The 13,924-nt window shown below is 49.9% G+C and overlaps 3 protein-coding genes across 3 annotated transcripts; 1 reads left to right on the top strand and 2 right to left on the bottom strand.

Annotated features, from left to right (window-relative positions):
* Positions 1-468: 468 nt before the first annotated feature.
* FSUBG_2562 (uncharacterized protein) lies at positions 469-3,195 on the top strand (the record flags this gene model as incomplete). The annotated part of the gene is made up of 1 exon (XM_036680348.1): positions 469-3,195. The coding sequence occupies one exon, from the start codon at positions 469-471 to the stop codon at positions 3,193-3,195; it is 2,727 nt and encodes a 908-aa protein (XP_036541831.1).
* Positions 3,196-3,846: 651 nt separating this feature from the next.
* On the bottom strand, positions 3,847-9,682 carry FSUBG_2561 (e3 ubiquitin ligase TRIP12; the record flags this gene model as incomplete). The annotated part of the gene is made up of 5 exons (XM_036680347.1): positions 3,847-4,043; positions 4,093-4,242; positions 4,294-9,144; positions 9,205-9,308; positions 9,372-9,682. The coding sequence occupies 5 exons, from the start codon at positions 9,680-9,682 to the stop codon at positions 3,847-3,849; spliced, it is 5,613 nt and encodes a 1,870-aa protein (XP_036541830.1).
* A 2,325-nt stretch (positions 9,683-12,007) lies between these two features.
* Positions 12,008-13,410, bottom strand: FSUBG_2560 (pyruvate dehydrogenase (lipoamide) alpha chain precursor; the record flags this gene model as incomplete). The annotated part of the gene is made up of 2 exons (XM_036680346.1): positions 12,008-12,781; positions 12,835-13,410. 2 exons carry the CDS (start codon positions 13,408-13,410, stop codon positions 12,008-12,010), a joined length of 1,350 nt encoding a protein of 449 aa, XP_036541829.1.
* Between the last annotated feature and the right edge of the window lie 514 nt (positions 13,411-13,924).

The following is a 13,924-nucleotide window of genomic DNA, read 5'->3' as shown; positions in this document are numbered from 1 at the left end:
CTTGATCAGCCATGGATGGGAAGTAAATGAGGCGCGTTTCGTGGTGTCGAGCGTTTTGATGAATGGACTTTATATATCTCGGTATATTTATTGATATCTACGATACTTGCTTGGCTTTGGCGTCTATCTTATCATGGAGTCATCTTGATACCTAAGACGCTTGGTTTCCTCCGTCTTATACCATTCTTCTAATTATAGGCCTGATCACTAAAGCGCGATCATTAATTGACTCCACTACTTTACGCGACGAGACGCGTCGCGAGCTTGGACATACAGGGAAGCTAGGTACGCCACTTAACGCCCTTGGGCCCTGGGAGCTCCACTTCATCATCGACATTACATCGAAGTTGCCTGAATATATCATGTTCATTCCCACGAACAATATGTCGACTTTCATTTGCTGCTTTACTTGAACTCAAACCCTGAACTTATTGTATTACGCTGAGGAGCGACTTTATCACCGCAATCATGACGCCCAAAACCCGCTCAGGCGGTAAACCCGCACCAAGTCGTGTCTATCATTCAACGCCCGCGCAACAGCAAGCACAGTTCCCCGCGCGTAGAAAGGTTGTTCGGACATATGGGAAGCAGAATCGAAAGAAGCAGGCGGAGACACCCTCGAGACTATTGCGACAACAAACCTTGACTCAAATCGACTTCGTATCGAGCTTCGAAGGCAACGAGGACCCGATCGTCCTAAGTGATAGTGAACAGGATGAAATGCAGTCAGACAAGGAGCAAGAAGACCAAGAAGAGGATGAGGAACCTGTTTCGAGTGGGCGGAAACGACGAGCGAAAGCGAAAGCGACCTCTACCAAGAATACGCGAGCCAAGCGAAGACGGACATTAGGCGATGATACAGAGGAACAGCCAAAACCGAAAAAGGAAAAGAAATCGAGCCGACGTAAGACGATGGGAGATGCACCTAGTTCGGCCTACCATACACAGACTTTGACCCAATTTCTCGGTCGCGATCCAGCCCACGCCGAGTTTATCAAGGATTCTGAAGATGAGGATAATGATGATGACGAATTTCAGCAATGGTTGGGCAATGCGGGCAGTCCAAGTCCACGGAAGACCCGAAAACAGAAGAACGTTTCGCCTGTCAAGAATCAGAAAACTCCAAAATCGATATTGAAGCGCAGACGGGAAGAACCAACTCCCCAGCGGGAAGAGTCTATTGTGCCACAGACACCTCAGAAGCAGACACCGCACAAGAATGTTCAAGTAACAGAAATACCTTCCTCGAGCCAGTTGTCTGCGCCGCCCAGTATATCGTCAACGCCCGCTAGCATGATGTTGGAACGCTATGGTCCACCAGACGGTGCCAATCCGTCACCTGTCAAGGGAAAGACGTCTTCACTAGCGAACCCATCTCCGCTCAAGGAGCTAAGAGGACGACCCAAGACAACATCGTCTCCTCGAAAACACGAGCGCATCATCCAGGATTCTTACGCCACCGACAGTTGGGGGTCTACTAACCGTACACCTCTCAAGGAACTGCCCGTGGATTCGCCAAACAAGACACCAAAAACTCCAAAAGGCGTCATTGAACCGCTTGAAACATCTTCTTCTGTGATGGATGAGCTGGAGACGCCTACCAAGTCCAGAAGAAGGAGGAGTAGTGAACTCGGTGGAAGTCAAAGGAGTGGTAGCCCCACACCAAAGATGAAGCGAGTATCACCAGGCAGTGGAAAGAAGAAGATGGTCATGCTCGAGATACCTGATTCTGAAGATGAGGAGGATGAGGAGGATGAAGACTTTGGTGACGAGAACGCATTCGTTGCTGGTGCCGAAACGCAACTCGTTATGAGCGAGATTGCTTCATCTGAGGAAGGGGTCATGGGAGCATCCTCCTCTTCTGTGCAAACGACGACTGTTAAAACTAAACGACAAGCCGTTACGACCATTTCCTCTGAGGAATCGTCCGGCTCAAATGGCCAAGCATCAACATCAACCTCTTCGCTCCCACCCCTGAGTTCTCGACCTACCACGCTGCCCCCTACACTCCCTCCCCTCTCAGCAACTCCCCAAGCCAAGAGCCGTCCCCGACCAGCAAAGCGTGTTCGCAAACCCATCCACCGCCCTCTTCCACCAACTCAAACTCAGCCACTAGAATCTCAGCGTGTACCTCTGGCAACCCTTCAAGCACTACCTCCTGCATCTGCTCGTACAGACGTGTTGCTGGCGCTGCCCCAGGACATTATTGATGATGTGATAGAAGGTTATCAGGCTGATCTCATACTCAACTTCAAAATACCAGCACAAGTGGTTCGCTTCTGGCTCTACGATGGGGAGCTATTGCGGTTTATGGCTTGTGCTGACCCTGGTCGTGTTACTGAGGGTCCAGCCTGGCGTTATCACCTGACTCAAGTCTACGAGTTGAACAACCCTGTTGAGGGAGACGATATGCGGGAAGAGGGATGGATCGACAGCGATGTTGCTCGCTATGTCTATTTCCCACCTGCTGTCGTAGGCCAATTGCTCTGGAACTTGCGACATGCTCTATTCAAGGAAGATACATCAGGAGATGCACCTACACAGACTCAAGCTACTGGTGACGAAGATGACAGTGGACGAGTTGATCTATTTGCCAACTCTTCACAACCTCTACCGGCGGATAAGACGCCCGCTCCTTCATCAAGCATGAGCGTGTCACAGCAAGTTGAAGCCCAACTCAAGAGTGACTTCGCTCAATCAACCCAATTCCCAACTTCGGACGATATACTTGTTCCCTCGACTCCCGAGCAGGAAAACAACAACAATAATGAAAATACTACCCCACCAACCACTCACATCGCTTCTTCTCCCACAACTATCAAACCTCCTCCCCGTCGTACCCCCTTTGCAGCATCTTCCTACCGTGCTACCCGCCCTTCACTAAGTAGCGCTTCCAAACAGCCTGCCGTCCGCCCTTCTCAGGCAACTACCGTCTCTCAGTCTTCCACCCCTGAGCAGCACTCGTCGTCTATTCGCCGCCCACCGCTACACTCTTCCAGCAGTATCGGCCTTCCCGAGGGCCTCTTGGACGAGGATGATGGCGATGACGCCCTACGCCTGCCGTCGGGATACAATCCAGGCTCGTCGCAGCTGCTGACAAAGAGCCAGATGCTGCCGGACAGCTTGATACGTGACGACACCAGGGTTCCGCCTGAGATATGGGACTCGGATGACGATGACGATGAACGATTGTAGAATTTTACCATGACCCTTTGATCTAATTTCTGTGTTTTTTGTATCTTTTGCCCCAGGACAAGTGCAGGATGCGTGGAAGGGAAGAACGTAGGATAGCCTCGTTTTTTACTTATTGGACATGTATGTATGGATAAATGGATGGCTGAGCTGTAAACTTTGGAGTTAGGAGCATCGACTTAACTATATTCTGTTGTTAATAATCCACGCAACTAATAACGCGAAACACGAACAGCATTTATGCAGCCACTGTGGAGTGAGGAAGGAATAGACAAACACACAATTTCATCTCTATAACTACTTTACGTAAAGGCGGTATCTTAATCATTGCCCTGCCTGTCCTTCATTGATCCTTGGGAAGAGGCTTCAAAAATATGCCATGCCGTTCCTATGATTCTCATAAAAACAAGTCCTGCGCCGTCCCCCAAGCCATGCAATATTGTGTTACTGTGGGCGCCACGTCAGATGCCCTTCTATTTCCATCATTTCGGTCCATCGTGGGGGCGTATTGTTTCGTCAGGGGCATCAAGCGAATATAAAAACTTTTCCTGCCAAGTCGTCCAAGAAAAGAACATCGTTGTCATTGTTCTGTTGCCCAGGTACCGTGAGAGGCCCTAGGCATTGTGTCGTGCAGTACTTCAGAAATAAACCAATCTACGACAAATGGAACGCTCCCTGGCCTTCCTTGACTGCTGTAAAAAGCTGCTTCCTCATGGTCTCAATGGTAGAGTAGTCTGGAAGCTTCAAGTAGTTGACACATGTCATGACACTAGGAAGATAGTCGTCGGATGTATAAGGGTGCTCACTGGGTTTGCAGACCACAGTAAACATGGGTGTCAGAGACTTGAATCCTAACGAAAGTTAGAAATTGACCATCAACAGCCAGGAGGCGAAACATACCTCCAATGGGGAGCTTTGGACTTCCAGTGGTGAACTGTAAGAAGTCACGGCGTTGCGAAGCATCGAATTCGCTCATTGTATGAAGCAGATTCTTGACCGTCTTACTATCCATGTTGTAGCCATGATCGGCCTTGATCGAGTCAAGGAGAGCTGATGAAATATTAGCACACATCAAAGGTAAAACTTTAGGGTTATACATACTTTCAAGTGACCAGTCCTCGTCTACACGGCCAAACAAGGTGACTAACTCGTCCGGCGTGAAAGCACTGAGTGCAGAGTAGGGGAATACCTGTGAGAACCCAGCACGGAAGGCATCGACTTGGCGACGAACGCCAGACCCAAGAGTCATATCAATGACCTTCTCCAGATACGAGTCCACATTGTCAATAGTGACTCGTTTCTGGGAGCCATTATCCTCTAGCTGAATATTAGGATACCCTGGCAAAGTGAAGTCGAGACAAAGGTCATCAAGCTTAACGCCATCGATCGTAATGCTTTCTGTGTCGGCAACCTTTTGTGCTGGTGTACGATTGGGGTCCTCATCAATTTCCTTCTTGGCCAAGGCAAATTGCTTAATGGCCTTCAATGAACGGGCAAGGACAGGATCAACAATCTTCACAGCCCCCAATGATGGCTTGACTCCGGATGAAACTGCATCCCCGATGCGGAAGAAGATGGGGTTGAAGTGAAGGTCGATGATTCGGGAGTCGATCATGGACCGCGCAACAAACTTTCCAAGCATCTTGAAGAGATGCAAAATCCGCTCTCCGTTTGGTGTCCCAGCCTCTTCATCGCTCTGCGGCCGAGGGAAGAGCCCAGTGGCTCCAGACACAAACTCATCAGAGCTGTTCGAATCGACCTCGCGCCAGAGTTTGAGCTTCCTCTTTGAGAACTCTTTCGAGACGGTTGAGTAGAACTCGAGAGTGGGACCAAGACCAGTGCCCACCTCCTCGAAATACTCTACTTCTAGAATACTCTGTGAAGCACCATATAGCTCCATAACTTTCAAGGCCGATTCAAGGATCTTCTGACGTGAGATCCTAACCTTTTGTCGTTGAAGGCGACCGAGGAATGGCCGTTCGTTATTTCGATCTCTTCGGTTGTCCTCCGCAGACTGGGTATTCTGCCACCTCGCCATTGATCGGGCATATCCGAAAGATGTAGATTGGAGGAATAGATGTCGAGTCTCGAATGGGAAGAGGAAGGGATAAAGACGAGCTAAATCCTCCGCCCAACTAGGTAGGCAATTGCTGGCAACAATCAGGGGCTCTTCCAACTGACGATTCAACTTCGCTGTGAGTTTCGTGTTGACGAACTGCGACAACGGCTCAACATTCAGTCCAATAACGCTGTTCTTTTTCTCAATCAAAACATCCTCAATGTTCGAATTGAGATCGTGAAGAATGTTCAATAGGCGTAGAATTGATGATGTTGTTGGGTTCTTGGCAAGGGAAGCGGGGATTCCATGCTCATCTTCACCATCAGCTTCCGTGTTAGAAGAAAATGAAAGAGATTCCGCAGGAGGTGGCCCAGGTACACGCTTGAACTTGATTGGGTGCACAGTGGACCAGATGCTTCTGCTTAAATGCTCATCTGAGTTGGAAGCTGAAGTATGGACAGCGCGGTAGATGGTAGTCTCATTGGGGATCAGCTTGTTGTCAAGGCTGAACTCGATGTGCCAATCTTGGGGCACTGCCTGGAGAGCGGACGCATAAGACATCGGCCTCGACGATGAAGAGGCTGGAGTAGGTGTGCCTTGGGTGGCAATCGAGGATCCGCCCGCCCGGCTAGGTACACCAGATCCAGTTGGTGTCGCGATTCGAGTGCCATCTTCCTTGCGTGCTGTGACATGGCCGCCGGTAGCGATCTCCATGTTGACGGCAGAAGTATCCTCAGGCGTTGATTCCTCTTGCATGTCTTCTTCAAGCTCACCAACAATGGCATCCAATGCACTGCTTTCTCCGACGTCATCGTCATCAGTCAGCTGCTTCTCGTCGGCACATTCTAGTGTATCTTGCATTTCCTCGTCATCAAGGGGCGGAGGTCGAGGAGCCGGGGGTGTATTAGCGGCGCCATGCCGTCTTGAAGAGCGTCTAAGCGCCCCTTTATCGCGAGACGGCCCAGCAGATTGGTCTGGTGTGGCAGGGGCAGCCTGTGACTTTGATTTGCGAAGTGCTCGGGAGCCAGATGGCGTTGTAGTAGCAACAGCAGGCGGCGGCGGTATCGGGGGTCCCGAGAACGGGCCTGATCGTTCAGCTGCTGCTAGGCGAGCTGCTGCTGCGCTGCTCAGAGGAAGACCCGCGCTATTTGCCATAGCGGCAAGTGCTCGAGCAACTCCATCCCTGCGGGCGGAGCCACGAGATCGCTCATTGATACTGATCCTAGGTCGTAAATAGTCATCAAGGGATTTGAAAGTAGCAATGGCATGAATTGACACCATTATATTGCGGTAAGGTCGTGGTATTTCGGAATCGTCATCGGCAACAAGACGAAGTCGAATCTGCTTCCCAAGCATGGAGGCAGGACTACTGTGGTTGCCGTCAAATGTGTTATGATGCACCGTGATAACCTCAAAATGCTCTGACCTACTGAGCAAGTCCTGAAGCTTGTGAATCATGACGCTGAAAGGCGTCGCCGGAGATTCTGCAGTTGCAGTTTTTGGCTTCGACTTGACGGTGTATGCCATGAAGACTTCTAGGAACGTTGACTGGGCGGCACGGGCCAGTTCCTCGTCAGGGTTGCTGAAAACCTCTAGAAGCACACGAACAAGACCAGATGCCAGAAGTTCTGCGCTCGTAACACTTTCCAAGACGTCGGTATCGAAATATGATGCAAGCTTGGTGAACAGTTCCTTTCCTTTATCAGCCGTAACGTTACTGGGCATCGGTTTGAGGTAGAAGGCCTCAAGCTCGCCAGCCAAATCTGAAAGAGCATCAAGGATTGCTGTTGCCTTGAGCTTCATAGCCTGACCATGGCCTTCAGTCTCATGGGTCTCCAAAAACTTCTTGGCGACGTCTCGAGTTCGAGATTTCATGGATCGCACGTCAGAGACAAGACGATGAAGAGGGACCTCGAGAGACATGGTAGATCCCCGGGAGCTAACAGGAGACATGTCCTCATTCTGCGTCTCGCCATTCTCGTTATCATGCTCTTCGTCTTCGTCCTCCTCATCAGAGGACTCGCGCTCCTCGTCTTCTTCATCTTCCTCATGCTCAGATTCCTGGTCCGAGGACTGTTCGTTGTCTTGTTCTGTTGCTTGTTCGCCCTCAGACTCCTGTTTTTCGCCCTTGCTTGGTTTCTCTTCAACAGCCTCTTGCTCCTCAGCAATCTTGGTGATCTCAAGGAAGACTCCTTCGCGATAGAATTGATACCGGTAGATCTTGTCGAGTCGGCTTAGTAACAGCTCGGCCGCTTGCAGGCCAAGCATAACCAGAGATGCGTGGTCTTGTTGTGAAAGAATAGAAGCGAGGAAAGAGGCGTAAGGTACCGGAGTAAGCGCCTCGACCAAGATGTCCTCATCAAGATTCGAGAGCATCTTCAATTGTGCTGTGAGGACCTTTTGGCGGACGCTCAAGTTGACAGTACTGGAGAACGCGTCCGTCAAAGTAGGGAAAATGATGAGCGCAAAACGGCGAACTTCGTCTTTGCACCCTTCAAGAAGCTCAATGCGCTTTTCATTCGTAGATCTGCGGTTCCTTCCCCCACTGGCTGTCGAGCTTGTAGGATCTGCCGAGGCTTGAAGCTCAACAAAATCACCGTACGAGGGATCTGCGTTTCGTGGTAGGTTAGGCAGTAATTCGCAAATAACATTGAGCGTCTCAATGATCTGATCTCGGGGTCGATGGATGAGAGCCTGCATGATTATAACACTGTCCAGTTTGGAGGCAACATCTTCGGTACCGCTGGGTGGTGAAACTCCAGTCAGGATTTGATACAATGTCTCTACCACATTAAGCTTGAAGAGCTCTGCGGAAAGACGAGGGCTAGCTCGCGCAGTGAATGCCAAAACTCGGAGAAATTGTGTATGGATGCTAGAGCCAATCATGTTGGTCGTACCGGGAACAAGTAGTCGCAGGACACCTCGAAGAAGGTCGACGCTAACAAGTTCCTCAAGTTTGGAGGGATGGTACTTGAAACTCTCAACGATGCCAGAAACGCAAAGCGAGGCCTGCTCCACAACCCGCTGATCACTGCTATTGAGAACATTGAGAAGTGTAGGCATAACATCTCGCACTACTGGGAAAGAGTCTTCGGGGATGTTGCGGCAACAGTTTGCTGCGGTAGTAACGGCAGTTCTTTGCGTGCCGGTAGCAAAGAAGTCGAGATAAGACAAACAAGCTGTGAGGCCACCCTCACGAACAATGCTGGTAGGATATTCGACTGATATCTTCTCCAAGGTGCTCAAGGCCTGCTCTGCCAAATCGATAAAAGAGATTTCGAGGAGCTTTTGGCACAGGACAGGGACGGCGCTTCCATAGACGACGTTCGCAACACTGGCAGGCAAAGCCTCCATCAAATTTGCCAAGCAACGGCACGCGAGTAACATGATTTCGGGGCTTTCTTCCTTGTTCATGAGAGAAACCAGCTCCTTAACATATGCATCGGGCGAAAAGTGGCCAGAGAGGTTGTCTTCATTGGAAACTAGAAGTATTTCTGATAGCTCTTGCAGAGCTATTAGTTGTACTGAGAGATCGTCAACTCGCAGATTGTGAAGAATTTCCCGGAATCGAGATGTCAGGCCAGACATCATCCCTGTTAGTGCTCTGAGTGTGCTGGATAGACTGCCTGGAGGGCCACCAAATCCACCAAAAGGATCGTCGTCGTCATCGTCGTCTTCGTCTTCGTCGTACCTTCGTGATCCCTCTTCATCTTCGTCCTCGTCATTGTCTTCGCTATCGTCATCGCCGTGGTTATCAATGGGTGGAGGAGGGGGTGGTGGTGGTCCTGGGTCTTTGTTCTCGTCGGTACCCGTCATCGGTGTATCTTGATCAACTGCGCTATCAAGATTCCGTTTCGATCTTCTGGTGGTCAGAGTTGTACCAGATGTGGGCTCTACAGTCATTGTCAGTTCTATGCTTCAATAGAGTCAACATATCCACAGGATATACAAACCCGAAGGAGGTCCCGTGGTCTTCTTAGAACGGCTCGATTTTCTGCTGGAAGAACCTGAGGGGGCGGAGGGCTCTGCAGGATGCGCAGATCCGGGGTGGTTGTTACTAGGGTCGTTAATACATTGAATCTGAGCCATCAACCATGAGCTCTCTGCGTCAAAGACTTACTCCGGGCTGTCCATATCGACAGCAGGCTTTCCCTTTCGCCGAGATCTGGATGAGGTGTGGTTGTTATTATTGGTATTCGGAGGTGGAACGGCTTCGGGGATCTTTTGTCTCTTGGACCGTCGACCTGAAGACCCAGAGGGTGGTAATGCGTCGTTGGGGCTTTTCTCGGCGGCGAGCCCTTTTCGCTTGCGTGAGGATGGAGTAGTGGAGGGTGCGGCCGGGACGTCAGCAGCGGCAGGAGCAATATTGTTAGTTTGGGCTGCCTGACTCGCTGCTTGACGAGCCGAAGATCTGGTGATTCTAGAAGACATAATTGTCGTGAGCTTGACGATACATCTACGTTAAGGCAAATAATGGGGAGGATGTGAGAGATGATGTTGACGGATGTCGCACGGAAGATGGAGGAGGAGGAGGAGGAAGAGGAAGAGGAAGAGGAAAGAGGAAGCACGAGCACGAGCCGTGGCTGAAAAAGTCAAATGCTTCAAAGACAGTGTTTGCTCTACAAAGGCCTAGATTGTGGCCAAGGATGACAGAGCTTTGTCAATGCAGGAGGCTATTAAACAGCTATAGCTAGCTGCAAGGTAGTTTATGAGCCAACCTCAAAAAGTCTTGGTGGACAAAACAGCAGTTGACTCAAGACATGCGTGCGTGCGTGCAAGTTTCTTGGGAAGTGCGAAATGTGTTTTGCGGTTTCTTGTCTCGATGTGCGTGAATCAGCAACGTAGCAGAGCAGCCACGAGCCGAGCGAGCAGCGGCAGTGCTGGGATGACGAGGGTGTCTGTCCCGTTTGAGCAACGCAAAGAGCGGAGCGACAGGGTGAGTAACAGACAAGACGAGATGGAGACGCAAACGCAGGCGCAGGCAGATGATAGGAGGTGAAGAAATGAGAAAGTTAAGTGAAGTGAAGCAGGCGTAGGCCAGTGCAGTGCAGTGCAGTCGAGTGACAGTGGAAGTCAAGAGTGAAGATGGATGGGCAACAGACGGGGGAAGGATAAAAGGGTTGACCCTACCTATGGGCTGAAGCGGCGGAAGCGGGAGAGAGATTGGCAGTTGAGGTTGTCGAGGTAGAAGGAAGTCGCACTTCGTTATCACCTGCCGATGTTCGTTCTGCCATGCCCAGACGACCTACGCCATCAGGAAGGCAGCGGGCAGGCGCGGGCGCGGCGGGGTCGTTGTTTCTCTCCGAAAGTCGAGAAGGCGATGAACTGATGACGAGAGCGATAGCGGGTTATCGATTAAGGTAAGGTAGTTACGGTGTAGAGATGATGCGGTTTAAGGATATGCTTCTGTGCTGCAGATGAAGCCAGACTTGGAGTTACAGAATAAAGTCTCGGGGAGAAATGGCACTCTGGAGGTGAGAATAAGATTGGAGGAGGAGGGAGGTGAGTGGTGTTTTTTTGGGTTTTGGGTTTACAGATACGAGTCTTGTCTGGGGGAGAAGAGGGAGGATGATGGCGCTTCAATTGGATGGATGTGGTGGTTGACGGACGGTCAGGTCGGGTTGACGTGTGTGAGCTGGTCGACTCCACTATCTGCGGCCCTGAGGATACTGGACACACGGCTCGAGGCGAAAAACACATGCAGCACTGAGTGTACGGAGTACGACGTAATCTACGTTTGCGATAAAGCTGGAGACTTGTCATGTATTCCACGAACTCAAGGCACTGTGATTCTGTTGAGCCAGCCTTATCAACTGCAAACAAACATGCACTGTGCCGGCTCGGAGAGGGGCTGAGGGGCCTTTGCTTCTAACATGGCCGGGTGGTCTTGTGCCGTTTCTGTTCACATTACTCCGTACATGATGCACTTATCACCCCTTTTAGTCATAACTTCTGTTATACATTGAACAACCATACTCATGGAATTCTCTTGGAACCGACCAAGGACTGAGATTACCCTTCCGTGTATGAAAATATCGTCCAAACCTAAGTGATTCAACATCACGAAACAATATTATCAAGGTGCGGTTTGAGATCCGTTCTCAGCATGTGGAGCAGCCCGCTTAGGTCCATAGTGGCGTCTATGCTTTTAGTTACTGAGTAAAACCCACTGGAGAGGCCACGCTAATTGAATGTGACAACCATCATTAGGTACCTAGGTAGCCATCAACATCGGATATTGCGCGGCTGAATGTACCAAGAGAGCCTCAAGTTACTGGACTTAAGATGATATAATTTGATATAAATCATATTCATAGCACAAAAATGTGACGGCTGTCTGACTCTGGCTCACTGAGTCTAATCGTCATTCTCGGATGATTCATTCTGTCGCTATTTGGTTAATTCTGAGTTGCCCGCGTGACAACAAGGTACTTTGATCTTTAGATTTCGTTGTACTAGACGGGATGGAGGAACCGACTACCTTAGTATTTGCATAAGATCTAAGCTTATTATAGTTTTCAGAAGAACACCTTTGGCCATCATAAGCCCCACGAGATATGCTCGAAACCAAGGTCATCTGGTGGATGCACAACACAAACATTACTAAGAAGAACCACAAACTGATGTCACTTATTACTCTACTTTACGCGCACAGGTTGATTTTTTTCCTTTCTGAATATGATTAGGATATCATTCGAGATTGTTCTTTGATTTTGCATCGGTTGAGCTATTCTTCGCCCCATTACAACTTCTATCTTATGGCTTCAAGCTATCCTTGCCACCCTCGAACTCAGCAACATCATACTCCTCGGGATACTTGTCCAGCATCTCCTTAAGCTCCTTCATCTGGGCCTTCAAATCATCTGTCAACTCCTCGTAGATATCCTCAAACATGTCCCGAATCGGAGGCTTCTTCTCCCGCTCTGCCTCACTGAACGCCTTCAATATCTCCTTGCGAAGATCGCTGCGAGCCTCCTTCTCCTTGGCCTCATCCCAGATACCCTTTGCTTCCATCCACTTTCGTAGTCGAGTGATAGGGTTATCGCGACGCTTCCAGTCTTCGACTTCTACACGTGCACGGTAGGCGAACGAGTCGTCTGATGTGCTGTGATGAGAGACACGGTAGGTCATGGCTTCAATGAGAACTGGCTTGCCACCATCTTCAAGGGCCATCTCACGCGCCTTCTTTGTAGCTTCTCTGACAGCCCAGATATCGTTACCGTCTATTCGGATTGTATCAATACCGTAGCCAATACCACGGCTGGCGATACCATCACCACGGTATTGGTCTAGTGTAGGCGTTGAGATAGCATATCCGTTGTTTCTGCAGATGAAGATAACAGGGCACGATCGTGTTGCGGCAATGTTGAGAGCAGCGTGGAAGTCTCCTTCACTAGCCGCACCCTCACCAAAGTAGGCTGCTACCACACGAGCTTTGGAACTGGGGTCTTGAAGCTTTTGCATCTTAAGAGCATAAGCGGCACCGGAAGCCTGGGGAAGTTGTGTCGCTAATGGAGATGAAATTGAATGCTATGTCATAGTGTTAGTTCTGAATTACGGGTGACGTCTCGCATCGTACTCACAATATTCAGCTCTTTGCTTCCGTAATGGACAGGCATGCTTCGTCCTCGACTTGGGTCGTTCTTGTTTCCAAACAATTGGCTCATGAAATCCTTGGCTGTAAATCCTCGCTCCTTAAACACGCCCTGTTCTCTGTATTGACAGAACATGACATCGTCTTTATCGAGCACGCTTGAACTTCCAATGCTGACGGCCTCCTCGCCAGCACTAACCATATAGAAGCTCAGTCGACCTTGTCTCTGCGCATCAAACATAATCAGGTCCATGATTGAGATGAAAACCATATCTTTGTATAGGCGAATAACCTCCTCGTCGGAGATATCAGGTTTGAACGATTCATCCACCACAACTCCATGCTGATCTACAACGCGATACGTCGATAAGGCAGGATACGACTCGGGGTCCTCGAACTTGAGAGAGCTTGTGAATGCGCTCTTCAAAGCACCGGGAAAGGAGACAAAATTGGAATTTGGCCGTTGAGATACACTGCTGGCTGATCGGATAGCAAAAGGTGTTACATGTGGTCTAGAAAGGGTGGCCCGCCGCAGGGCGACTTGACGCAGAGCTCGGGACTTCATGGTGTATGTGTATGTGGGTGCTTGGGTTTCTGGAGGTCAATTAGAATCTGGGCTGTGTTTTCTTTTATTCAAACCGCTAGACTTCAATGATATGCCAGATAGATAGTAGACCGTATTACCGAGGGGCTGTTGTGTCTGAGACCGCGAGGAAGCGACGTCATCCTGAGCCGACTCCAGCCCGTGAAAGCCGAGACGGCGAGAAAGTAATAAGCCGTGGTTTGACGATGTTCGGCATCCTCAGCCAGTATTTGTTTCCAGGGGTGTCTTACTTGTCCGGCAATTGGTTGACTTCCTTGTCAGACCTTATTACACCGTGCCTCCTAACTTGGTTTACCTTTCATCATGTCATGTTTAATGCCAGCCATGAAGCCCGAACCCATGATAACCCATGAGGACCCCGACTTATCCCCCGCACAAAGTTCTTATCGCTCTACCCCACACTCGCGATAAACTCCAGATCTCCATAGATGGATCCAGTCACAGCTCTACTCTGTAGCATCTGCCACTTTTGAAT

Source organism: Fusarium subglutinans (assembly GCF_013396075.1).
Source record: "Fusarium subglutinans strain NRRL 66333 chromosome Unknown NRRL66333_c0000023, whole genome shotgun sequence".
NCBI classification, from domain to species: Eukaryota; Fungi; Ascomycota; class Sordariomycetes; order Hypocreales; family Nectriaceae; genus Fusarium; species Fusarium subglutinans.
This window is presented reverse-complemented; position numbering and strand designations above follow the sequence as displayed.